Source organism: Diceros bicornis, chromosome 1 (genome assembly GCF_020826845.1).
Source record: "Diceros bicornis minor isolate mBicDic1 chromosome 1, mDicBic1.mat.cur, whole genome shotgun sequence".
In the NCBI taxonomy this organism is placed as follows: domain Eukaryota; kingdom Metazoa; phylum Chordata; class Mammalia; order Perissodactyla; family Rhinocerotidae; genus Diceros; species Diceros bicornis.
The window spans coordinates 52,441,003-52,468,956 of record NC_080740.1 but is presented as its reverse complement, the minus strand read 5'-3'; the positions used below and the strand labels follow the sequence as shown (position 1 = coordinate 52,468,956).

Sequence of the window (27,954 nt, the reverse complement as noted above, 5' to 3'; positions counted from 1 at the left end):
TCCTCTCAGTTCCCCCAACACACCTGACTCCCTGCTGCTCACTGATTCTTTTCTGGGCTGAAAATGCTCTTCCCCCTCTTTGCTGCCAACTCCACCTCACCCTTCAGGTCTCAGTGTAATCATCATTCACTCAACAAATACTGATTGGGTTTCTGCTACATGCCACTCACTAGGCTAAGCACTAGAAACACAGCAATGAAGACACCAAAGTCCCTGTCCTCATGGAGCCTGTCAAAGGGTGAGAAGTACTAAGGAGGAAAATAGAAGGGGATAAGGAGAGTTAGACACAAAGTGGAAATCTTAGATAGGATGGCAGATGAAGGCCTTACTGAAAAGGTGACATTACTGTCAACTTGGTGGCAAAGTCAAAGATGCCTCCAAAGGATCTTGGTCTGAACAACCGGAGGAGTAAAGCGGCCCTTTACTGAGACGAGAAGGAGGGTGGAGGAGCAGCTTTGGGAAGAAAGACCAGGAGCCCGTGGGGACATGAGAAATGGGAGCTGTTGTGCAGCCCAGTGGGTATCTAAGCTTGGAGCTGAAGGGAAAGTTTGACTGGAGATGTAAATCTCAGATGCCTCGTAGCGTGGATGGTATTTAAAGTCAATGGACTAGGGTAGATCACCGAAGGAGTGAGTGCAGATAGACAATGTCCAACCACTGAGCATGACAGCGTTTAGAGCCTGGGAGATGAGAAAAAACAGCAAGGAAAATGGAGAAGGAGAAGCCACAGAGACAGGAGGAAAAGTAGGAGTGTTGTTTCTGGGGGCTAAGGAGGAGTGACAGCTGTGCCAAATGCTGCAGATGGGCCAGGGAAGATGAGGACAGAACTGGCCATTGTGTGGGGGTCAGCACGTGGGGGGTCACTGTGGCCCGGAGAAAAGTCATTTCCATGTCGTGGTGGGGAAAAGTCTGTCTGGAACTGGCTCAAGGGAGAGATGGAGGATAAAAATTAGAGCCGCCAAGACCAAGAATGGACAACTCTTCAAGGTATTTCCAAGGAGAAAAATGGGGCAGAGTTGGGATGAGGGGTGAGGTAAAGAGAGGTTTGGGGTTTTTCTCCAAGGTGGAAATTAAAAGCATTTTATGAGCTGATAGGAAAGATCCAGTAGAAAAGGGGGGACTGATGCAGTGAGAGACAAGTGCTGAAGCAACATGAGGGGATGGAATCTAGGGAGAAGGCTAGGCATGACATGAAACTCAAAACTGAGCGTTTTTCTGGAGAGGGAAGGAGAATAAGGGCCAAGAAGGACACCTGCCCCACCTCGCAGCTGAATCCAGTGGCGGGAGGAGGGGAAGCAGTGTCGATGGGTTTCCATTTGAGCAAGAAGGTGAAGAAGCATTCATAAACGAGTTTCAGGATGTAGGACAATTTGCTGATGGTAGAACATGAGTTCCAGAAGGCACAACAGAAGGCTTTGGGGATAAGAGATGCTCCAGAGGCCTAGGTTTCTTGTGGAGGCTGACATGATCCTGAATAAAGGGCATGAGGGAAAGAGTCCCTGTGATCCCCAGTTGGAGAGTTGGGACAAGAATGGGGAGAGGGGGCATTGGGAGATGGAGCATGCAGAGGTCTGAGGCCCCCTCTGTAGTCCTGCTGATGGAGGTACGGAGGCCAAAGGAGGAGTAGTCTTAGCCCCCAGGGTGACTTTGGCTCCTGGAGACCTCAAGGCCAGCAGAGGGTGCCTCTCACTCTGAGCATATGTGAGCAGTCTTTTAACCCCTGACAATGGAGGCCCCAGTGTCTTGCATTTATTAGATAGTCATATATTTTTACAGGCATGACTCATTCCACACCCTTGACTTTCAGGCAGATTTCATTTTGTTCTAGAACAGTGCCACACATTTCAGATCAAAGTTAACCCTGAATTGGTCTGCAAGAGCTCCCAAGTCAGGGCTGACTCAGGGTCTCACCTGGAACCTGATAAGTAGAAGCAAATCCTCCAGCCCAGAATCAGACAGCGGGGGGGGGGGGTGGGGGGGGGTGCACAGGGGGGGTGTTGGTGTTGCAGCAGCCTTGTTTTAACAAGACCTCGCCAGGGGATTCAGATACACACTCAAGTATGAAAACTTCATGGGTCCACAGATTCCTATCCAAGTTCAGGGCTGAGGCAAAGGCAAGTCTTCAAGGCTGGTGCTAGCCACTTGCCATCTCACTGAGGAGGCCAGACCACAGTTTAGAGACCAAGCCCATTCCTGAGTCCCTAGTTCACTGGACAAATCTACCATAAGTGAAGGGGCAGGCACCAAAGGCATAAGGAAGGTCAGTATTTCCTTTGTCAGGTGGAGAGAGTGGATCTTGCTCTATTCTGATAAGTCTTCCCAGACCACTGTCCTCATGCCCCCAAAGCTTCCTCTGGTAATGCTCATCACACTTACAGTTAATTGTTTAATCACCTTCCCCGAGACAGAAAGCTCCATGAAGGTAGCTGAACTTATTCGCTGCTCTGTTCATAATGCCTGACACTTGGTTGGCATTTAATAAATGTTGACTGCACAATATTGAATTGACAGAGCTTTGTAAAATCAATCAAGACCACTAATGTGGTGCCGAACTCAGAGATGGGAATTCTCTCAGACCTTTCGTCCTCCCTCCCCCTGCCCGCTTTGCAGCATTTGGTATTGCAATATGTGGTATGGAAAAATGACAATCATCACTCGTTTTTCAAAATTTCCTCAGCTGTTCTTGCACATTTTTTCTTTTAGATAAATTTTAGAATTGTTTTGTCAAGACCCCACCAATTGATTTTAATTGGAATGAGATTAAATGTATGGCTTAATTTGCAATCTCTTGTTTCTTAACAATAGTAAGTCTTCCTATCCAAGAATGTACCTCTCCAATTATTTCAAGTCTTTTTTTATGTCTTCAGTGAGATTTTATAGTTTTCTTCATTTAGGTCCACTGTATTTTCTGTCTGGTCACTGCTGTTATATAAGTAAGGTATTAATTTTGTATATTTTGGCACTGGCCTCTATACTGTGCTCGCTTATTAATCCTTACTACTTGTTGATTCATTATCTGGAGCATGTCCAGGTAAAATATCATTTTTCTCCATCTGTTTAATATTTGTACCTCTCACTTCTTGCCTTCCATTGACAGTAACATCCAGCATAATGCTGGGTCTTACATTGCCTCCTTTCCTTTTTCCTTTTTCTTTTTTCCTGACTTAATGTTTCACCATTCTGAAAAGAATGGTGCTGTTTCTTCTTTTTATAGAGATATTCTTCATTGTAGGAAGAAAATATTATTCTGTTACTGTTTTACTGAGGTTTTTTCCCCCGAGAAATGAATTTTGATTTTTTTCCCAAAGGCCCTTTCAATGTTTAGTGGGAGAATCAAATGATTTTTCTTTTTGACTGCTTTTGACTTTGGATATGACTAATTCTAGGTTTCCTAATAGCCATTGGAACATGTTATACCTGGGCACAATATGTTCTTTTAATACCATGCTAGACTTGATTTGCTAATGTTTTACTGAGGATTTTGGTATAACTAGTCCTAAGTGAGATAGCTCTGTAGTCATTTTTTTGTGCTCTCTCTGGCAGGTTTTGGTGTCCAGGTTATACTAGCTTATACTAGCTTCAGATATAATTTGGAACATCTTCTCAGTTGTATGCTCTAGGAATCGCTCATTCCTTATGTGTACTAAAGAACTTGTCTTTTGGATTAGTAGCACTTTTTTTGAAAAACAGCGTTAGCGAGGTATAATTGATATACAAAAAACTGTACATGCTTAATGTATATAATTTGATGAGTTTGGACATATGCGTACACCTGTGATACCATCGCCACGATCAAGGTAATAAACATATCCATCCACCTCCAGAAGTTTCCTTATGTCCCTTTGTTTTTCTGTTTGTTGTTGTTTGTGGTAAGAACACTTAACATGAGATCTACCCTCTTAACAGATTTTTAAGTGCACAATACAGTATTGTTGATGATAGGCCCTGTGCTGCACAGCAGATCTCCAGAACTTATTCACCTTGCATAACCGAAAAGTAGCGCTTTAAAATTGTTTTTACTATTCTCTTCTTTTTTCAATGTTGATACTTTAAAGTTTCCTTTTAAATGATCCATTTCATGGAGATTTTCACATTTATCACCCATTATTGAATACATATTCTCATATTGTTTTATCTCCTCTGTGTTCTTTCTCTATTTTTTTCATTAATCAAACTTGCCAGAAATTTGGCTATTTTATTAGTTTTTACAAACAGCCAGCTCTTAGATTTATTTATCAGTTCCACTCTTTTTTGGCTCCTTGACTCATTTGTTTCTGCTTCCATCTCTGTTGATTCTTCCCCCACTGTCTTGAGGTTTACTCTGTGGTTGCTCAGCAGGCTTGTATAAATAAACAGTGATCTAGCAAGAGCCCAAGATCATTAGCCCCAGGTCCTGGCCACCATGTCCCCACCAGTCCAGTGCTCCTGGGCCTCCCAGTTCTATCTCTTTGCTCTTGAATTACAGCCTCCTGACCGAAACTCCACTACCTATTCAACCTAAACCCCATTCCTCCTTCTGCCAAATGCAGGGTATAGGGAAGTTTCCTAGATAGGTTACTATTTTTTTCCTCTTTGACCCAAAGGGAGTCAGGGCAGGGAGATCCACTTTGACATCCTCAGAAGCCCTCCAGATATGGCCCAGCTAGAGCCTCACATACCTCCTCCATCCCCAGAGGCCTGATCTGAGACAAGGCCTTTATGCCACACCCTGGAACTCTCCCCCAGAGCTGCCAACAATGAGAAACTGGGGAAATGACTCAGATTTTACAGTTGTTGGGTCTCTGTGTGGTTTGGCAGAGGGTGCCTCTGAGCTCATGCTGTGAAAACAACTCGGGGCCGTTCTGAAGATGGGATCCCGCATGCCCTTTGCAGGTTGTCCGTTTGGCTTCCTCCTCAGCCCCCCAACTTTGCCCCACAGGTCAACCAGGGGAGACATGAAACTCAGACTGAGTTGATCAGACTATTAGCAGCCTCCTAAGAAGTTTTGACAGGAGTTGCAGAGTCTATATCTCACAATGAGGCAAGTTTTTCTTTTGTCCTCTGCCCACCCAAGCACAGATCAGTAGAAATCTTGCTCAGGTTCCAGAATCAACACCATCACCCCCTTCTACATAAGCATCAATTTGTTCTAAACTCTGATCCCAAGAAATATCTTCTCTCTCCTAATGTACTGGGATGCTTTCTTTTATCAGAAAATAAGAGCTTCCAGATAACTCTGGGAAAATGTAGTTGCCTGCTCCAGGAAGAATCCATATCCCAGCTTCCCAAAAGTTGTATGATGTTTTTGTTTTGTTTAGTTTAATATCCAGGTGCCTTTACGTCAGTGCTCACAAACCCTTTCTGGAACTATGTGGAGTAAAATGTATGAATAAGTTCGAGCCCTGAATTCACTAAAAATGATAATTATTTTATTTCCTGGGCCCAGAGCTAGGGCTAGGAGAGAAGATCCTCCAGATGATCTTCACTTCTTCCAGGTGCCTCCCACACAGACAGGCCGTGTAAGAAAGGCCAGAGGTCTGTGGAGGGTGCTGAAGCCTTGTCCCCAACACTCATCTGATAAGTGGGCCAGGTCACGTCCCCAGCCCTGAACTTGACTGCCAGGGCCCATGGCTGAGTCAAGAGCCAAGGAGGGTATACTTGCCTTTCCCCCGTGTTCCAGGGGGTAAGAAGTGGAGAAATGAAAATGACCCACTGGAAAATCAATGGACTTCCCTGGAACAGTGATGTAATTAGTAGCCCTGCCAGTCAGTGCCCATAAGTGCTTTGTGAAGCACTTCCTGCAAGAAATTAAGCCCCTGTCCAATGACTTTCCGATAACAGAAATAATATATCTGAATTTTATTCATTCAGAAATAAATTTCAGTGGCTGTTGCTCTTTACACGTAGCAACTGAACAGCATTAAATATTTGGATGTCTTTCTGATCGTATTTAGAATAATGGTACAAAGGTACAAGGTACAAAGGCTGACGTGTTTATTGCCTGCAATCCATTTCATAGCCCTTTCTTTTAGGGGTTGCGTTGCTGAACAGGATGATTGTAAGCTGGTTACAAAGAGAACCCCAGAGTTGCCTGTCGGTTCACCCCTCTGGGTCAGGGTCTCAGGGTTGGACCATGGGCCAAGGCCAGCTGAGCCTTCTCTTACCAGCACTGACTCTCACCCACAGTGCCACCAGTCATTCGCGTCTATCCGGAGACCCAGGCACAGGAGCCTGGGGTGGCGGCCAGTCTGAGATGCCATGCGGAGGGTATTCCTATGCCCAGAATCACTTGGCTGAAAAATGGTGTGGATATCTCAACCCAGATGTCAAAACAGCTCTCTCTTTTAGGTAAGAGCTGCCCTCGGTGTCTCCGTGTCTCTATTCCCACCAAGTTCAAGCTGACACTCTCCCCAGGAATGGAAATGAGAGGCGTGATTTGTTTCTAAGACACATTGGGAGTGAACAAATGTCTCCCCAAATTTTTCTGCTATGTGGGCTCACATGGGTCTTGTGGGCTTTCTGAGAGCAATGATGAGAAGCTGTCAATCAGGTCCTAGGTCCCCCTCAGTTCATTTCAGCTGTTCTTACCCTACCTATGCATATATTAGGGATATTGGCTACCCTCAGCCCTGCTGAGGGGCTGTGTTTTTAATGCCAACACTCTCAATAGCCCTGTGAAGGGAATGGGGAGGGAGGGAGTGGGGGCCCCAGCTGAGCAGGCCACTTTGAGCATTGTCCTTTCTACAGCCAATGGGAGTGAACTCCACATCAGTAGTGTTCGGTATGAAGACACAGGGGCGTATACCTGCATTGCCAAAAATGAAGTGGGTGTGGACGAAGATATCTCCTCACTCTTCATTGAAGACTCAGCTAGAAAGACCCGTGAGTCACTCCTGCCTCTGAGGTCCTCATTGAGCTGGTTGAGGGGTGTCGGGTGGCAAGGAGGGAACTAATTGACCAGGGCCATAGTCACCAACCATGAGCCTCTGAAGACGAGATAAACCCCATATCCTTCTGTGCTCAAAGCTGGGGACAAAGGGTGCCCAGAGGGGAACAGACCTTCCCCTAGCAACCTAGACGACTCCGGAAACAGACAGAGAAACTCTCTGGACAGCAGACAGAACCAGGACCACAAGGAAGCTCGCAAATTCCAGCCCCTGTTCTGCTTCCTACTTGCTGTATGACGGGATCCTCTGCCCCTCATCCACAAAATTCCTTGTACTATCCACCCACCAGGTGCTGCTGCCCCACCATGGTCAGGAACTGGCACGTGCACGCACACACACACACACACGCCTTTACACCAGGGATTATAGCCCACCTGGTGTGCTGTGGGCTCTCCTTGTAGCCACTGCTCCCCAAGTGGGTCTGCAGGTGTGATTTCATGGACATGGCTGTTGGACATGGTCTCTTTCCCTTGGTCAGAGACTCCAAGCCAAGTCTTTATCATCAAAGGAGATAATCAGAAGTATTTCTTATGGTCTTCCTAGGAGTGGGAAGTCAGCATGCTCCTGCAAGTAATCCAGGAGGTCTGGGAGAGATGTTGCTCACTCTTTGTCATCCACAGAATTGGAGAATCCCATTAGCTTCTGTGATCCTGGGACCTGATTTCAAAGATTCATTAGCAATCGAAAGGGTCCTGAGACCTGGAAGCATTCATCCCTGTCTGGAGATCCCCCCAAGTCCATTGCTGGGGCAGTGAGTGGGGCAGATTCTATACACACTGGACCAGATACCAGTGTGTTCATGCATTGAATCACTATAGTGAAGGTTCTGACGTTGCTTTCTTGTTTTCTCCCTTTCCTCAATCTTGTTCCCACTTTCCTGATTCTCTGCTGCTGCAGTTGCAAACATCCTATGGCGAGAGGAAGGTACCAAACTAACTTGTTCTGTGTTGTGCCTCTGATCATGTGTGTTCCTGGTTCCATAATGGGCCATCTCTCCATGAGCCACCATTAGCTTTTCCAGACACCAAGCAGTCTGCACAAGTGGGGTCCACGTGCCAAATCAGATGGGTGGGTCAGTGCCAAACTCAAGTGGCACACACTGAGAAGCAGATTTAAAACCTACTAATGTCTTTAATGGACATTAGTCTATTAGAACTTAAAAATGGAAAGTTTCTATTTAAAGCTATTTAAAACCTCCACTGAAGCAGACTACTTGGCAGAGGTTCCTGGTCAGATCTGGGCCTTAAAATTTTTTCAAGTAGCTGATATTGGTGTTGGGGGTCAGTGTATACTTTGAGGAAATGCTGAAGAAAAAAATTACTATGATTTCTGTAAATGAATATTTATATGTATATTTTTAATGAGCAAAATTTTTGATTTGTATTTATCAGACAATCTTTAGATATTAGGTTGGGCCATACAAAATTGCCATTTTTTTACGTCAAAAATGATCTAATACAATTTCATGTGGTTCAAAACACAGCAGGCACACATGGGAGCTTGATCAGAGAGCCCGAGTCAAGCTTGGGGTGCATGTGCATGCGTGGACCCCAGCCCCAACTCTGACCCCCTTCACCAGAGCAGAGTCCGAATCCCCTTGGGGTTACTTACTCTCCAGTTAGGTGGGGGGCGGGGGGGGTGGAGTATGAGAGAGCAGAATGCACATGTGATTTCAGGGTTAAGCACTAAATCTCCCTCTTTAGAAACCAAGGTATTTCCTGTCTTATACTTTCCTCAAGAATTTTGCACGACTACACTCTAGCATGCTCATGCATATACATACTCAGAACAGTTTCCTGAACATCAGGCACTAAAGCTCACACAGTAAGTCTTGGAGCAAAACAAAAGCAGAGGCTGGAAAATGAGGAATTGCTGCCATAAGGCTTTAGGAATCCACAGAAGAACAAGTCTTAGCAACAGTCACTAATCACGGACAGTGGTCCCTTGATACTACCTGAACCTAGCTCCTAGGCGACAATGCACACAGAGGGCTTTCACTCTGTCTTTGAGAGGTCGTGTTTTCCTAAGGTGAGTTTACTACAAAGGTAGTCAAGTTTCAAAAGTGGAGACCTGCAAAAATGCAGGAGGCCCTGGGGTGTGTGAAATGCGGCTATAGAGGCCCAAACTCCCACGTAGGACCCACAGCAGGCTTAGGGCCTAGGGCTGGCCCGTGCTGCAGTAGTATTGGACAATCCAGCAGTGAGCAAATTCCATCATGCCCGGACACCTAGCCGCTTGTACCCTTCACTGCTAAAACTCAAGGCCTGGAGACAGGGGAATACAGAAGCAAAAACAAAGAGGCCACAGGGCACTCCCAAATCTCAATAGGAGAAATGAGAGGATGAGCGCACACAAAAGCATAGAAAGCTCCTTCAAGCCCCCTTAGTGGAAGCTAAACTCAGATAGAACCTCCCAGGGGGCTGGATCACGAGGCTGAGTCTCCTGTGAAGTCAATTATTTGTTGAGCGAGTATTTGTTGAGCTTCACGTTCTATTGCCGACTGTGAACAAGGCACTGGGCTCAGCCTGAAATGTAGCTACAGCTGCAAACCCCATGTGGATTCTCTTAAGCTTTCCATCTTATGTTGGTTCCTTCAGCATAATGATTTTCCAAGAAGCCCCGGGAGGCTATTCCTGTGGGGTCTGTGGTTTTGCGGGGACTTTGACCCCCTCCGGCCCCTAGGTTTGAGTGAGAGAGGTTGCCAGGTGTGAGTGTACAGAAGAGAAGGTCCTGCTGGGGGCAAGATAGATGGGGTCAGAGCAAATGCGTGCTGCCATGCCCTGCTCCAAACTCTGGGATGCCGTGGGAGCCAAGACGAGACACTCGCGGGCAGCCAGCTTCATTTGGCTCTCAGGGACAGGCCGCCCGGGACCCCAGGATTCCCATTAGGACCTATGCAGATGCTCCCATGTGTTACCTGCTTCTGAGAAGCTGGGGTCAAGCTGTTCACAGTGGCAGGGACCCTCCTGCCCTGAGCCACTCTTAGGACAGAACCAGAGGCAGTTGAGGCTGTGTCGTGGAGTCAGGGACCTCCGTCCACGCCATGAGCACAGGCACTGGTGCCATCACCAAGGGCCCAAGGCCCAGAAAACTGCCTGCAGAGTCATTGGAAGCCCATGGAATGGCAATTCTTGTTTGCTTGTTTTACTGTTTTCTAACTCACTAAAAACTTATCCAGAGAGTCAATTAAGTCAGTATACTGGTTTCCACAGCATGGTAGGAAAGAGCGAGTTTTCTGTATACTTAATTTTCTTAGACTCTGTAGAAATCTTTTTACTATTCTGCCTTCAAGAGGAATGAAGGGAATGGGGGAGGGGGAGGGAGAATTCCAACCTTACCTCTTTGTGCCCTGTTACTCTTTTGTGGAGAGGCAGAGTGAGGGGACACAGCCCTGGGCTCAGGGTCTAACCCTGGCTCTGGCACAAAGGTAAGTGGCCTCAGCCAAGCCCCTCCCCACCTCAGACCTCAATTTCTTTGTTTTTAAAATAAGGAGACTGAACTAGCTGGTCCCCAAGGCCTATTCTCTCCAGACAGCCACAGCCCTGGGCCGGGTCAGGGCAGGCAGGCAGGCACAACCAGGCTGTGGGCTCTGCTGCCTGGCATGGGGCTGCCACAGAGCAACTGGAGGGGCAGAGGTTGGAGGAAGCTGTCTCGAAGGAGAGGTTCGCCAGCACAGACAGGCCAGGACTAAGTTTGGACAAAGGACACGGCATTCTTGGGATCCCATGTTCCAGGGAGTGACGCTATACATAAATGTGTTTAAAAATAAGAGCCTTTGCTATTTTGGCATCATCTGATCCTTTCTGATTTTAGTCAATGATGAATGGCCAAGGGAAGCTTTGCCTTTCAGAACAGGAAAGGTCAGATGTACGTTAAGTCCAAGGCTGTCATTTGTTTGAACACTTGTGTTGGTGGCCAGCCCTAGATGACCTAGGGTGGATGTGCGTGTCTGGGAGGACAGCCTGGGAACTGCAGAGCGCTGATGTGCTATATTGATTCATGGCCCTCGGGGCACTTTCTCCCCATGCTCCCCGCACACCACCTGCTCACCTCTCATCCCCGACCTCCACCAGGGCTCACACTTTGTGCCTGTACCAGATGCACCCAAACTGCAGGTTTCATGTGTGCCCAGTGTGGCATGTGACCCTGCCTGGGGGTCAGCTGCTAGAAGGGGCATAACCATGGCTGTGTTTGCTCCTCCCAGGCCTCAGTGTGGGAAACATGTTCTACGTCTTCTCCGACGATGGCATTGTCATCCTGCACCCCGTGGACTGTGAGATCCAGAGGCATCTCAAACCCACTGAGAAAATCTTCATGAGCTACGTAAGTTTCTGTGCCTACGGCATGTCTCCATCACACACAGACCAAGTCCTAAAAGCCCGTCTTTCACCATGTGTGCCACTTGATTCTTGAATTCCATTTGCTATATGTAGCATGGTTCCAAATATGTCCCAAGGCTGAGGAAGGAACATAGGAGGCTGAGAGTTTCAACTCGCATTCATTCCATACACTGAGCCTGAGGTGAGGCCTAGAGTGTTCAGATGGATTCCTGGCCTCAATTCACAGTCAAATGATGGAGACAGCCATGTGAACAGACAGCTGCCATACAGGTGCCGTGAGAAGGATGTGCAAGGTGCAGTGGAACATTGAGGAGAGAGGCCTCTCCAGACGTGGGGAGGACAAAGTCAGAGAAGGCTCCTGGGGCAGGTGGTACCTGGGCTCAGTTCTGAAGATCAGTAGGAATTGGTGACGGGTTTCTAGAGGAAATGTCATGAACATGGAGAATGGAGGCATAAACCATCGTGTCACGTTCAGGGAACTGCAAATATTCTGTATGCCTGGAGGGAAGAATGGATGTGGACGGGCCTAAGATTAGGATGATAGTAGGTGAGGGTCAAGGCCGGGGAGTTCTAATGGTATCCTGAAAGCCCTGGGATCCATGAAGGATTTCAGGTGAAAGACGGCCATGATCAGGTTGCTTTAGAACATGTGCAGGGCCTCAGTGAGGGTAATGGCGAGAAGGCCTGGACTAGAAGCACAGAAGTAGGTGAAGAGACTGTTGTCATTATCCAGGGGAGAGAGGGTGGTGACCTGGGTTAAGCCAGTGGCAGTGGGAGTGGGGAGAATTGAGCAGATTTTAGAGGGAATGTGAGGGTAATCCAGAGTGCTGCTAGGAGGAGGGGAGGGCCCTTCACACGGGAGGAGGAGCAAGCTGGGGGGGGTCACCATTCATTCTCTAACACTCTACCCAGCCTATGCCACATACCAGGCCCAGGGCTGGGTGCTGGGGACCCCGGGAGCAGGACAGATAGGCTCTGAGTCAAGCAGATGAAGTCAGCCTGTGATGGGCTGAGTTTGAGGTGCCCGTAGGACACATGCACAGAAACATCCACAAGGCAGTGGGGGAAATGGCAGTGTTGAGCTGGAGGGGCCTGTGTGCTCTGGCAGGCAAAAGTAGCTTTAAGGAAGCCTAGAGAACATGGGTCACAGAACCCAAGGAAGGCCAAGTTTACGAAAGGAAGGGATGCTCAACCAGTTGATAGATGAGGCGAGCTTGGAGGTACCCAGTGGCCCTCAAAGAACCAGGAGATAGAACATGAAACACATGAATGCCCAGAGTGTCAGGTGCTGTGAACAAAACATGAGGCCAGGTAGAAAGGGTCAACATAACATGCAGTGGGCAGAGGCAGAAGAGATGATTGCTGGTAGCAGATTTAGGAAAGCCCTTCCAGCCCTCAAGACCCAGCTGTCAGGAGGCATCCCTCAGGGCTGTGCTTCCCCACCCCACCTCACTCCACCCCAGGGCTCTGTCCCTCCCACTGGTAACACAATTGGCCTTGTATTGGTGGTTTCTTGCATGGGATCTGACCTCTTCCACTAAACCCTAGCTACTTGAAGGTAGAACTATGGCATTAACCCAAAAGAGTAATCTAAAAGCCCCCACGTGCCCTCCTTGAGGACATACAGTGAATGAACTGGTGAATAGTGACGGGCTTAGATTCATGAAGGCAGTGGGCTCGGCCCAGACAAGTTCCTAAACAAATTTGTTGCATTGCTGTGCTGGCTGTTGGTGTATCTCAGGCTGTTGCTTTTCTCAAATTTGTAGCTTGGAAACAGCTGTTTTCCAGGCTATTTCATTTGAATTAATCTTTTTTAAAAGTGCTACCTCTGATGAATTTTCCCTCCACATTAATAGCCATGAAACAATCTAGAAAGAGTGGTCCTAGTTAATTGCTAGCAGTTAAGTTTAAATAATTGCACCCAATCACATTGGCACAATTTCTCATATATTTGCAATAACCTAAGCTGTAGCTTTGGGGAAATCTCTCAAATCCTAACCAGGACTCAATTTTCCTAAGAAGCTAGAACAAGACACAGTAAGAGAGATCCTAAGACATTTCAGGCAACACAAGACCATGGTGAGCTGTGGAACAGTCCCAAATAACAGTGCTCTCATTTAGAAAATACCAAACACCTCACAGGAGGGTTACAATGGAATGACTCTCTTTCTAAAGTGCTGGGTGAATAGGAGGTTGGTGCATCTTCTTTCCAGCTTCTCTGCTGGATTCAATGTCAACTTTGTCCAGCAGGAAGCAGCACGATTAATAGATAAGGGCACAGGCTTCAAAGTTAGGCAGACTTGGGTTCAGAGCTCACCTCTGTCACTCAGCAGCCTAGGTGGCTTTAGAGAAGTTACTTAACCCCTCTGAGCCTCAGTTTCCTCATATGCAGATTTGGGTTATTATGAGGATTAAATGTGATGACAGAGTGGCGAGAGTCCAAGGAGGCAAGCTGTTTGAAAGCTATTACATTCTTCTAGGAGAGAAACAGGGTGGAGATGGACAGTAGATGATCTCAGAGATTTAGGGGATAGTCTCAGTAGTCTTCAGTGACTAATTAGAGGTCAGTTCATGGGAGCAGGAAGAATCAAAGATGGTGTTCACGCTTTACACTTGGCTGACCGATGGTGATGAAGACCCAGAGGAAGGAGCAGGAACAGCTCAGGTGTGGATGTTTGAGGATGAGGTGGCCGTGAGAGAACCAAGTGGGAACTGGAGAAGGTAGTTCTGAGCTCAAGACACAGATCTGGGAGCCACGAGCATGTGAGTGTTGGAAAAAGCCAAGGGGGCTAGACAAGATCACCAAGGGTCTGTGTGGGTGATTTGAGATGGGCACCTAGAACAGAACCCTGGAGGTCATCAACAGCTACCAGGCAGACCAAGAGGAACCTCAAAGCAGACTGAAACAGAGTTGGGTCAGAGTCATGAGGAAAAACGTGGGAATGTATATCTTAGAAGACAAGGGAAAAGAAGGTCAGATTTTTCACTCGTTTACTCATACAACAAATATATTTTAAGTGCCCATTCTGTGCTGGGCACTGTACTAGGTGCTAAGGATGTAGCAGTGAACCAAACAGACAGAGAGCCTACTCTCAAGGAGCTTACAATCTAGTGAAAGAAGAGAGATGAAGCACAGAAAAATAAATGCACAAAGTCAAGTGCATGAAGGATGCAGCAAGGTAAGGCAGTGAGGAGTGCTGGGGGAGCTAAGCTAGATGAGGTCAAAGACGGCCTCTCAATAAGATGACACTTAAGCAGAGACCTGAAGGATATGAGAGAATAAACCATGTAGATATCTGGGGAAGAGCAATCCCAGCCACAGGGAACAGCCAGTGCAAAGGCCCTGGTGCAGAAGTGTGGCATGAGTGAAGAAGAATGAGCACGCCATGTGCACGGGTAGGGTGGGTAAGGGAAAGACAAGCCAGAGAAGGGTCAGGAGAGTAGCAGGAGCCTGAGTGTATAGGGCCTTTAGGCTTGGGAAAGACTTGGATCTTATTCTGAGCAAGAAAGAATGTTACTGGGGAGGGGGGTGTTGAAAGGAGGAGTAACGTGGGCTAACTTACATTTTACAATGATCCCTGTGGTTTCCATGTCGAGAACAGGTGGGAGGAGGCCAGGGTGGAATCAAGGGGCAATCTGGATATGATAGCAGGTACCCCAGTGACAGGTAATGGGGCTTGAGCTAAGGTGATGGAGGTAGAAGTGGTAAGAAGGAGTCGAATTCTGGATATATTTTGAAGGTAAAGCTAAAATGACTTTTGATACATTGGATGAGGGCTGAGGGTATGGGGAGAAAAAGAGGAGTCAAAGATGGCCTCAAAGTTTTTGCTCTAAGGAAGTAAAACAATGGAGCTGCCATTTTTTGAATGGACTGAGCAGGATTGGGAGGTAAAATTGAGAGTTGACTTTAGACTTACAAGTTTGAGACGGCCATTAAAGGACCAAGTAGAGCTAGGTGTTTGGCTGTATAAGTCTGGAGTTCAGAGAAGAGGCTTGAGCTAAAGATATCAGTGTGGGAGTTATAAGCATGTAGACTGCAGGTAAAGCCATATATTAGATGACATTAACAAAGGGAGTGGACTTTAGAGGAGAAAAGTCATCCAGGAGTGAACCCTGAGCCCTCTGACATACAGAGATCAGCAAACTGATCATGACTGAGCAACCGAGAAGGATCAGCCTCTGGGGTAGGATGGAGGAAGAAGAACCAACGAATAGTCACTACAGTGTCAGATGATGCCCAAAGTTCAAATAAAATGATGGTGGGGGGTTAATAACTGAGGAGTCAGTATTGACCTCAGTGAGAACATTGCCTGCTTTGTGGTGAGGATGGGAGCCAGAGTGTTAAGGAGCACACGAGAGGTGAGGAAGCAGAGAGTGTAGGTAACTCTTTCAGAAGCCCGGCCAGTGACAGAAGTTTTTTAAATGATGGGGATGAGGAGAGGGGGAAGGTGGCACATAAGAGTGGAAGAACATGGAGCTGGAAGCTGCTGGTTGAGATGACCACAAAGGGAGTTACAGCCTCAGAAGTAGTAGGAGGAAGTGAGAGATGAAAGGGATATGAAGTGAAAAGCTGGTGAGAGGGCTCATGCGCCATGTTCTGTGGATCCAAAGGATTCTGAGAGGGAAGAAAGGACAGAGGAGGGGAGAGGGAGCCCGGAGATGTCAGAGGAAAAGAGAATTAAGAAGATATATGGCAGCCTATCTCCTTACAGGAAGAAATCTGTCCTCAAGGGGAAGGAGATGCCACCCAGCCATGCCAGTGGGCATCGGCAGTGAATGTCAGGCACCGGTACATCTACGTGGCCCAGCCTGCCCTGAGCAGAGTCCTTGTGGTCGACGTTCAAGCCCAGAAAGTCCTACAGGTACATTTCTCTAAGGGAGGGAGGGGGACTTCCAGTTCTGGGGCACAGCCTGCCAAATTTTTCTTTGTTTCCTGCAGGCTCTCCAGCTCCTATGAGAGGTGATCAGACTGGGGGGCAGCGGGAGGAAGGGGGCAAGGAATATTGATGTGCAGTGATTCATCAAGTATTTATTGCCTACTCTGTGCCAAGCACTGTTCTAGGTGCTTGGAAAACAGCCAAAACCGAGCAATGAAGTCCTGGAACTTATATTCTAGTTGGGGGGACAGATCATAAATCAGAATTTTAGGGAGCTGTAAATAGTAAGAGCTATTTACAGGTGAAATGTGACAGAGAAACAATTTTAAATTGGCCCTCTCTCTGAAGGTGAACAGAATCTGAGATCTAAATGCCAAGTGGGATTCCAACTCTGGCAGCAAAAGGAAGGCCAGTGGGGCTGGAGTAAGGTGATGGGCAAAAGTCAAGAGTTCAGTTGAGGTTATCAACAGAGGAATGAATCCTAAAGTCATCAGAATATATAGTGAGTTATTTGAAGCTATGGTATTGGATGAGCTCACCCTCCATGGGAAAGGATGTGGACAGAGAAAAGGTCAAAGATGAAGACCTGGGACACGCCAACATTTAGAAGTCAGGATGAGGAAAATAACCTAGGGAGGTGGGAGGCTGAGTGAAGAAAAAGTTTCCAGAAGGGAATAGTTAACCATGTGGAATCTCGCTGAAATGTCTAGTAAGAGGAGGATCACAAAGTGATCTCTGAATCTGACATGAAGGTCTAGAACAGGTCAGTGAAGTGATGAAGACAGAAACTTGGTGGGGATGAGTTAAGGAGAAATGGATTCAGGAACTCCGTAGACAGTTCTTTAGAGAAGTTTTAACTGATGGGGTTTTTATACCCTCAGATCAGAAAGGCTAGAATATGGCTAGTTGAAATTGAAATTTCAGAATTATCTTGACAAGGTATAAGTTATGGTGGCTGAGGTGAGGAGGAGGAAACGATCATTGAAACCAAGAAGGAACTGAGAAAGGGCCTTTGGATGAATCATCTATGTGGATTGGAAGGCACCAAACTTGTGAAGCAAGTGAGTGGTAGACAATGAGCCATGTGTTAATGTCTTTAGTGAACAAACGGATTGGCTAGGACATTTGGCCAATGACGAGAAGAACAGGGGTCATAGAGTAGTGGCATGAGTATCACAGAACAGAGTTTTGGAACTTATAAAACCACATTATAAGAAGTAGAAGAGAAAACAGTCTGCATTTGACAGGGCCACAGGGGACGCTCCGTCCTCAGGGGATAGCAGAGTTTCAGTTACAGCCATAAAAAACAGTCAGCCTGGTGCTATAGGCTCCAGTCAAAGGATGTACAAGATAGAAGCTGCACAAAGATAAGAGGTGACAATGGATGATCTCAAAGTCAGTCTCAGATGACCCAGGGGGAAGGGCCAATTCACCAGAATCTGGCCACAGGGCAGCCTAGGGAAGGACGCTGAGGGTTCAAGAGGTCCAGAAGGCCCCCAGGAGAGGTGAAGTGATGAAGAATCTGTCCTCAGCTGATTCTTGAGTGGAAAACTTAAAGCCTCCGTGTTTAGGCTTTGCCAAAATGGTCTGGGTCTCCTTCAAGTAAATCATGCAGGAAGTTTTTAAAAGGGAGAAATTACTGGCAACCAATTTTATGCCTCTGCAGACAAACCCAGAAGGGAAGCTTCTGTGCTGGCCTTCCAAATGGGTTCATTGCCAAGGCTGCTAGGCTGGCTTTCCACCCACCCAAGAGTGGTAGCCACGCACACAAAGCCCAGAAATGACCACTGTGTCAGCTTCTACAACAACGATGACCACTTGTCACTATTTTTTTTCAAGTCCATAGGTGTGGACCCTCTGCCAGCTAAGCTGTCCTATGACAAGTCGCATGACCAAGTGTGGGTCCTGAGCTGGGGGGACGTGCACAAGTCCCAACCAAGCCTCCAGGTATGTTGAGCACGTGGAGGCCGACACCCACCCTGCAGGAAAGAACTCTCTCCCTAGCTAATAAATGTCTCCCACTTCCCTAGGTGGCTAATCATATTTATCAAAATATGTCCATAAAAGCTCAAGGAGAGAGTAGGAAACAGCGGCAAGCAAACGCCCCTCATAGGCACTTAGCAGAATATCTTTAGCAAGGCCTGCTGTTAAGGACAATAATACTGATGATAGATGGGATTCTGATGTCTGATAGATAGGATCCTGAGCCACCAGAATGTGGCTCCCAGGCCTCACCCAGACCAGCTCCACAACACCTGCCTTTCCTGAGCCAGGAGCTCCTGGGGCCGAACAGAGGGAGGCCCTGGAGTCCAGGCAGTGAGAAGGGAGACAGGACCTTCTTCATGTTGGGCTGGGCTGGCTGGAGAATAGAGTCAAAGCAAGCACTAGATACTGGCCAATATGGAAGGAGAAGGAAAAGCAGCATCAGCAATTATGTCCATAAATTAAAGCACGTTTCCTGAGTGCTTATAGTGTGTTAGGGCCCAGAAAAGTCAAATAATTTGCCGATGGTCCAACCAGGCAGTGTGGCCCTGCAGCCCACACCTGCAGCCACTGCCTGTACTGCCTTCTGGGAAGAGCTTGGGCCCAGGAGATCTGTGGGATTCCTCCCTCCACCAGACGGGGAAATTCACCACCCCCACGTGGAGTGTGCCTGGCTTAGCCTTTCTCATCAGGGATGCATGAGAGGATTAAGCCAAACAAGAAGTGATTTGAATGCCTGTTTCCTCAATTCTCCCAAAGATGGTGCATAGAACCATTCTAGATGCACAGAAGAGAAGTTACTTCATTACATACAGTGGATGCCTCAGGACATTAGAGTTTCATTCTCTCTCAGAGCCCCAGCTGAGAAGGGCTGCAGATGGAACCAAGTTCACCTTGTTCCCATGACTGCTAAGAGGCCAGGGATACCCAGGTCTACAGAAGCTTCTTCCTGGGGACTGACCACATGCCTGCCTGCCTGCCTCTGCACTGCTGGGCCGGGAGGAAGACACTACTTCACCTCCTATAAACTGGGACCGTTGCCGCTTGAATAGATGCCATCAACCAGTCATCAACCACTCCTCGGCCACAGTGAGCTGACGAAAAATAATAATAACCCATTAGAGGGCCTAGGAGCCAGAAGAAAGGTCACTCAGAACAGAGTATAAGTCCAGAGAATTATCAGTCTCTGGCAGCTCTAAGAAAGTGCTTAAGGGGCCAGCCTTGATGGCCTAGTGGTTAGGTTTGGCACACTCCGCTTCAGCGGCACAGACCTACACCACTCATCTGTCAGTGGCCATGCTCTGGCAGCGCCTCACATGCAAAAAGAGGAAGATTGGCAGCAGATATTAGCTCAGGGCAAATCTTCCTCAGCAAAAAAAAAAAAAAAAAGTGCTTGAGGAAATTCAAGGGGAAGGGCCACCAAAAAAGATTTTTCTGGAACTAAAAATGAATTTAAAACTTCAGTAGGTGAGTTGAAAAATGCATCGTTTCTACTGAGACCCAAAATAGTCTCCTGAAAGATAAAAAGCAGGAAAATCTCTCTCAAATCACAGAGCTAATATATGAAGAGATTAAGACTTGAGGTCTCAGAAATCAACCGAAATTTAGAAAGAGTAAAGGTAACAGTTGTAACGGAGTCAACATTAAATAAATTTGGAGTAAAAGCTCTGAGTTGAAAACTTAATCACGTAGATTAAAAGGGATCCACAAGTTCTAGGCTGGAATGATGAGAAATGACACATCTCTGGCCTTCTTGGTAAAATTCTGCAACTCCAAGAATAAAGGGAAACTCTTACAAGGTTCAAGGCAGAAAGAACAAGTTATTGTAAAAGAAAAAAAAATCAGATTGGTATTGGACTGCTCACCTGCACCATTAGCTGGAAGACCATGGAATCTACTTGCTACTAAGATAACAGGGCTGAAATCCAAGAATCCTATTCCCAGCCAAGATATCATTTACCTGTCAGGACAAAAGAAAGACATAAGGGTATGCAAGGATTCAGAAAGCAAATCACTCATGTGCCCCATCTGAGGAACACATTTGAGGAAAGATACCAGACAAACATCAGATGAACCAGATCAGAGACATCAAGATGGAGAAAGATAAAGAGGAGATAGTTGTAAGTAATGAACTAGAAAGGAAGGTCTAAATTAAAAGTAAGATGGATGAGGAGAGACTATCTGGAAATGTATAATAAGTGCTAAATAAGGATGTTTGAATTAGGAGAGAGACACTGAAAGAGAAATCCTGATACCAGGCTGTAACTAAAGATAAATTATTTTGGTAAAAATCAGTAGAAAGAGGAGGCAGTAAAAATACTTAAAAATGTCATTAGGATAAGAGAGGATATAGGGAATGTTGTTTGAAATTAATAGTTGAGAAATGAGTATCTCATTATTCCAAATGTGACAAACTGAACTCTGCTAATAAAAGCAGAGATGATCAGAGTGGGTTTTTAAAAAATAAGAAAGAAAAAAAACTAGCTATAACTTGTTTACAAGAAACACACATAAAACAAAGTGATACCAAAAGGTTGAATTTAAAGGGTTGGGAAGAATGATGACAGGTAAACAATAGATACATATGAGCAGCAATATGAACATCAGACAAGGTGGAATTTAAGGTTAAAAGCACTAAACAGCATCAGGAGAGACAACTTGTGATGAACGGCCAATAGATAGCCAACAACAACAACTAAATACATAAAACAAGCGTGATTACAAATACAAGGAGAACTTGATTTAAAATGCACTTATATTGTACATACTAAGGAGATAAAATAATGACATGGGAAAATTGAATAATACGAATAAGGAACTTGGTTTAATAAATATATGGAAAACCTTTCATCTGCCAAATAGAATTTTTTCACATGTCCACACATACAAAAGTGTATCAGTAATCACAAAGAAAACTTTAACAAATTTTGCAAAAGTAGATGTTATAGGTGACATTATCTGATAATTAGAAATAATTAAAATACGACTTCATAAGAAAACACTCCTAGGTAGCTATTGGATCAAAAAGGAAATTAAAAGGGAAATTACAAACTGTCTCAAAAGCAACGAAAACGACTATTTCACATCAAAAGCTATGGGATACAGAGAAAGCTGTACACAAGGAATATTTGTGCCTTAAAAGCCTGCAAAGGAAGTATTCGTGTTAAGAAATTAGAAAAAGAACAAAGCGATTAGTGAGAAGGAATTAATAAAAAGACTGATTAATAGAAACAAAACAAAACAAGAAGGGAACCAAGTAAGTCCTTCACAGGCCTGATAAAAAGAGGAACGAGAAAAGGGATGTTGCTGCAGATACAGGAGGATGAAATTCTAAAATGATACATTGCAACTTTGGGCGGCAAATTTTGAAACCTAGAAGAACTGGACGATTGCAAAATGTAGAAAAAAACAAACTGACGTAAGGAAAGGAAAACTTGAGATAGAACCATTACCATAGAAAATTTTTTTAAAGATTAAAGAGCTACCATAGAAAAATGTACAGCGGAGTTTTATCAAACCTTCAAAACATAGGTAATTTTAACATTATTTGAACTATCCCAGACCACAGGAGGAAAATGTACAGCTCCTTAGTCTGCTTTTAATAGCCAGTATAATTGTAATTATAAAAAGTGACTAAAAATACTATTAAAAAAATAAAACTATAAACTAATCTCACTTATGAATACAGAAGCAAAGTTCTAAGCGTGGTGTTAAAAAGAGAGTCCGGCATCTGAATGCAGAGAACAAACCCCCGGGATACAATGAGGGTTCACTCTCGGGAAATCCGTCAACATTCTTCATAACACAAACAAATTAAAACAGAAAAAAAACCTATGATATTTTCAATAAATGCTTAAAAGGCATCTAATTAAATACAGCAGACATTCTTAATAAAAAAACTAAAAATAGGAATAGAAGGAAATTCCTTAAATGTAATGAAGACTATTTCCCAGAAACCAAGGGCAAATTTTGCCTAAAGGACAAAACACTAAGAGCATTTTAATTAATATCAGGAATTAGACCATGATGCCCACCATCACCATAATTGGAAAGTCTCCAAAATGTACTATGACAAGAAAATGAAATAGATTGAATGAGCCTACCTTCGTCACTCTGGGCTGAGGTTCGGGAAACAGTACTTAACGAAAACTCCCAGAAATGTGAAGTGGCACAGCCTTTGTGGTGAGCAATTTGGAAATATGAACCAAAAGCCTCAAAACAAGGCTTTTTTGATCCAGCGACTTGACTTCTCAGAACTTATCCAAAGGCCATGATCATGGATATAGACAAGCTTTAGCTACAACATTATGTGTTACTGCATGATTTATATTTGCAAAACATTAAAAATAATACCCTAATGCTTCTAAATATCCAACACTAAGGAATTCATTAAATAAACTTTGCTGACACTACATGAAGGTGTTTCTATAAATGAGGCTCATTCCCTCAGCAATTCTGTCCAGTGCTGTCTTGCCCCCTTACTCCCAGGCCCAGCTTTTAGCTGCCACTCAGCCTGTCGCACTGGATACCTTGTCACCTGCCCTTCCCCAGTGTCACTTCTCGGCTGGCTTCGTCCACTCCTCTGAGGGAGATGCTCGGCCTTCCTTACCCCATGCTGCCTACTGAATGATGACGTCTCCTGATAACCAGCACATATGTACATCTCCTGAACCAAGCCCACAAAGCCAGTGAATTTGAGGGGTTCCACAGTTATCTTTTGGGCACTGATGTGCCCGGCCATGTGCTAAGACAGAAGGCCAAGAAGAAACTCAGGACTCAGAGAAGTGAGGCTGACGTGCCTGCATCAGTTCAACGGCCCATGGTACTACATTTTGATGAAGTAACCTCTGAATATAGGGTGTCAGAGTGGTGAAGCGTGAACGACACTGACCACTGACAGCCTGTAATTTTCCATCTCTATTATAAGCTAAAATGACAGGCCTGATATCAAGCAATGACTGCGTGGCATCTTGGAATTCTCTGGGTTTTTCCCTTAGACTCTCTAAGATCCAGTTTCCCAGTGCTGATATTTTCTTAACGCCCAGTTCTCTGAGGTTTTCCCCAGGGACTTGCCAGGGAAGTGTTATTTATTTGGCCATTTTTAACAATCACAGGAAAATAACCTGATCCAACTTTAGAACTTTAGAGCTGCCCAAGACTGAAAATCACAGCCTTCATCATTTCAATCTGGTATTCTGCCTGCTGACCCCCCACGGGAAACATGATCTGAAAGAGACTCAAACCTCAAACCTGCCTGAGGAGGCAGGCCAGGTGCATTTTGTTTTGTCATAAAAGTAAAGCCAGAAGGCAACCCCATTCTTAAACGGTAAAAGCATCCAGAGCTCCAAGCCACATGAGTCATAAAGCCCCACCAGAGACTGTCCTGGCCTCAGGCTGCAGAAATCTGGACCCTTACTTCTAAACACACAGCCACAATATCATGATCAGGAAAAGTGTCCAACCTCCCTGTTCAGGATCTCTCATCTGACTCCTGTCCTGCTCAGAGGGTCTGGGCTTGTCCTTGGGGCCCTCGAGCCAAAATTGCCCATAAGCTAGCCAAGCCCCTCATCTGGCTGCAGGTCTGCCATCTTTCCAGGCAATAGCCTAGAAGTTGGAGGCTGACGAGCACATGCAGAAGGGCATGGGACACAGGCTGTCTGGCTCCATGTCTCCAACTTGCCCTGGCCCGAAGCCTCAGTAGCTGATGGACAGATGCCCAACCTGACCACAGGGGGCTTTCTGGCGGGACCTCCAGACCACTCTCTCATCCTGTCTAACCTCAGACATCACTCAGCTCTGTTCTGCGCTGCCAGCCTGCCCTTCCCTGATACAGACACAGCAGGGACACACACCAGGGAATGGCTCAAGTCCTCTCCTGCCAAGTCCACAAAGGAGACAGTGTCACCTCCAAGGAAACAGAGGCGGCCATGCTGTCACTACCGATTTGTACAAAACGCAGGGCCTAATTCTTTACTTCTCACAGCAAGTCCCCTTTGTGAAACTGGAACCTCTCCCCAGCATTCTAATTGCAAGACATCTAAATGGCATGACCAGCATCTCTGAATGGCATCGCGGCAGGATTTCTGCTCTCTCTAATACATTATGGAGTCAGTGCTCTCAGAGAATGCCTCTATGAGCAGTATATGACAGAGAGTCCCAACAAACTGGCGCAGGCACCTGGCATCAAAGGAAAATAAAGAACCAATAAATAATTCCACCATTTAACATTTTCCTGATTAAAAAGTTCTCTCCCTCTTTTCTCAGAGTGGGCTAGGTGTTGAGAAGGTGGGATTCTCTGTCGTGGGGAGGTTTTCTCTGAGCAGAATGATGTTTTGGTTCTGAGGACCTCCCTCAGAAGCCCCCAACATGACCCCTGCAAGTCTCACTCTGCTGCCACGGCGTCAGCTGACAACGTGCAGCACAGTCAGGCCTGACCGCGCAGGAGGGAGCAGTTGAGGCATTCACTCCTGTCCCACCACTTCCTCTCCTGGGAAGGAGGGATCCCTGCCTATGCCATTCCCGAGCAGTTCCCAGTCTGCTCCTGCCCCCACCCCCAAGACTGTGGCCTGTCCCTCATCTCTCAAGCAGCCTGTCTGCTGGGGGTCTCCACCAGGGCTTACGATGTCTCCGTGCCCCCACTTGGATGGGCCCTCACGAGGACTCCTGCTCTGTGTTGTAGGTGATCACAGAAGCCAGCACTGGCCAGGGCCAGCACCTTATCCGCACACCTTTTGCAGGAGTGGATGATTTCTTCATTCCCCCAACAAACCTCATCATCAACCACATCAGGTGAGACCAGCCCGCGATGCCCTAAGGTACTCTATCATCCAGCTCAGCTCTGCATGGGGCAGGTTCACCCAGGATGGGACCTGCTCATTTCTCTATCTCCCCTACTCATCCTGGGCTGGCTTTGGACCCCATCAGGAAGGGACAGAGAAATGGACCCATCCCTGTTCCTTAATTGCTAGAGCTAAGAAAGGCACCCAGCTCCTAAGGCCCTCAGGGGCCCTGTGAGGTCAGGAAATCTCATCCTTGAGGTGAGGACAATAGAGGAAAGAAGAAAACAGTGGTTAATTGAGCACCCTCTACTTGCTAGACACAAAAAACTAGTAGAGACAGTCTTGACCTCTATGTTACAGATGAGGAAACTGAGGCTCAGAGAAGTTAAGACATTGGCCAAGGTCACACGGCCAGGAATTGGCAGAGTCAGGCTAAACACAAAGCCAAGTCTCCTTTCAGTGCCCCAGTCTGCCTTATTCTCTGCTCACCACAGCCCATGGTTCCTCTAGGAGCCCCCAGAGCAGCCATGCAGGGGGCCTGCAAGGAACCGAGGCCTCTTTGTTGCCTGGTTTGCCATCATTCAAAAGAACAGCCTAAAAATAACAGCCATGGCCTCAACTGCAAACCTCATCCCAGCCTGGCAACTTCCCCTCCCTGTTCATTTCAGAGAACCCTCGACACTTTCTGTAAAGTCACCACTGCAGCAGACTAAGCCTGCCCTCTTATAAAGTCATCAGGACCCAAAAGTCTTCTGGCACTATTTATGCCTTTCTTAGTCTGACATCAAGTACCTTTCTCCAGGAAGAAGTGACTCATTTTTGCAAGCTGATGCTGGACTTATAAAAATAGAACTTGCCCATTTATCCTTGCCTGAGGAAGAAAATAGCCACTTTGTGAACCCCTCACTGTAGAGAGGGACTGGAGAACCATCTCTACATGGTTCTTAATGGTGAAACCCCCTCCAAGAAGCTGAAACTCAGAGGCTCTGCAGCACCCATGTGTGGCTTTTACATTAAAGTTCTTTGTAAGAGTCGGGGTTTTTTTCCTGCTCTTTCCGTGCTCTGACCCTTTAAGGATACTTTAAAGATGCTTGAAAGTGGGCATCTTCCCCACTCTGAGGCACAGTTATTCAAGAGAAAACTGTGGAGGAGATTTTCCTCTATTCATGTAGGTGCGCACAGTGCCAAAAGGCCTCTATGAGCAAAGGATTTAGGCAGAGGCTCTCCACTCTAAAGGAAGTGCTGCCTGGAGTCAGGCCTTTTTGCAACTTGTGGCCAACCTCCAAAGAGGAATTTCAGAAAGTCCAGATGCGAACAGCTACCACCTACTGAGCTCTCCCACTAAAGCTCCCTCTTAGATTCAGTCCTCCCAACAGCCCTCGGAAGGAACTATCCTCTTAGAGTCACAGAGGCTCAGAGAGGCAAGCTACTTGCCCCGGGCTCCGCAGCTAGCAGGACACTGCAGCAGTGCCAGGCCACCTGGCTCCAAAGGGAAAAGCTGTCCTCGGCTCCACTGCCCGAGGTTCCTCCCACCAGCATCATAAATGTGGCCAGAGAAGAGGCTGCCCCTTCACCTTCCTCTGCCAGGATAGGGGAGCACTGATAGGAAATCTGTCCTTGTTCAGTCGCATCTGCATCCCTACATTCTGACTCTCCAGTTAGTCCAGAGAACAGCTAGAGAATGGGCTCTCCTATCTTGTCCTCCTAGCGGGCAGTCAGGACAGACACCTCTTGTCCTTTCCTTCCAGGCAGAGGCCCACCACTTCCCAGGTGGCACAAGGCCTCGGGGAAGCTGAGTCAAAGGTATCCCAAAGGGAGGAGCTGTTGAAGGCACTTTGACCTCCTTCTGTACCCTTTCTGAAGATGCGTGCCTGTTAACGAGAGCACCCAGACACATTTGTAACTCAACTGCATTTGGTCTGACATCATGATGAATCCCTTTTGAAGCCATCCCCTGCAGAATGGTAGCTCTTGTTAATAGGCTGTTAGATCACTGAGGGACTATGATAAAGGGAAAGAGAAAGGATGCAGTTGTTTGAGACCAATGACAGATCCCCTACCCCAAGAGGCCTCCCAACCTCTGACCTCAGTTCTTCCTGTCCCAGGTTCGGCTTCATCTTCAACAAGTCTGACCCTGTGGTTCACAAAGTCGACCTGGAAACACTGATGCTCCTCAAGACCATCGGCCTACAGAGCCACGGCTGCATGCCACAAGCCATGGCCCACACCCACCTGGGCGGCTACTTCTTCATCCAGTGCCGACAGGACAGCTCCACTTCGGCCGCACGGCAGCTGCTGATCGACAGTGTCACGGACTCCGTGATTGGCCCCAATCGTGATGTAACCGGCACCCCACACACATCCCCCGATGGGCGCTTCGTAGTCAGTGCTGCTGCCACCAGCCCCAAGCTGCACGTGCAGGAGATCACGCTGGGCGGGGAGATCCAGACCCTGTATGACCTGACCATAAGCCAGGGCATCTCCGACGTGGCCTTCCAGCGGTCCTTCACCCAGGGCAATCAGTACTACATCTACGCCACTCTGGAGACAGAGCCAGCCCTGCTGTTCCTGGAGCTGCCCACAGGGAAGATGGGCGTGCTGAAGAACTTAAAGGAGCTGCCCACGGGGCCAGCCTGGCCCTGGGGAGGGCCCCGCAGGATCGTGAGGGACAGCGGGCTGTTCGGACAGTACCTCCTCATGCCAGCCCAAGAGTCGCTGTTTCTCATCAACGGGAGACAAAACGCACTGCGGTGTGAGGTGTCGGGCATAAAGGGGGGGACCACAGTGGTATGGGTGGGCGAGGTATGAGGGAGCGCAGAGCAGAGCCCTGGGCCGAGGAGCACTGCCTAGTCCTGACACCACAGCCCCAAGCAGGCGCCCTGTACATTTTTACAGACAAAAGCAAAAACCTATATTCGCTTTGTGGTTCAACACTGGTCTCCTTGCAAGTTTCCTAGTATAAGGTATGCGCTGCTAACAAGATTGGGGTTTTTTTGTTAGGAAGTATGATTTATGCCTTGAGCTACGACGAGAACACATGCTGCTGTGT

General features: G+C 46.8%; 1 protein-coding gene across 1 annotated transcript in view; it reads left to right on the top strand.

Annotated features, from left to right (window-relative positions):
* Positions 1-27,713, top strand: part of FSTL4 (follistatin like 4) — a 396,568-nt gene extending 368,855 nt beyond the window's left edge. The window contains exons 9-16 of the mRNA XM_058540354.1: positions 6,166-6,327; positions 6,727-6,861; positions 7,824-7,850; positions 11,131-11,249; positions 15,979-16,128; positions 17,983-18,090; positions 24,806-24,915; positions 27,011-27,713. Of these exons, the coding sequence (XP_058396337.1) occupies positions 6,166-6,327; positions 6,727-6,861; positions 7,824-7,850; positions 11,131-11,249; positions 15,979-16,128; positions 17,983-18,090; positions 24,806-24,915; positions 27,011-27,713 (1,514 nt within the window). The remainder of the gene's footprint in view (positions 1-6,165; positions 6,328-6,726; positions 6,862-7,823; positions 7,851-11,130; positions 11,250-15,978; positions 16,129-17,982; positions 18,091-24,805; positions 24,916-27,010) is intronic.
* The last annotated feature ends 241 nt before the right edge of the window (positions 27,714-27,954 follow it).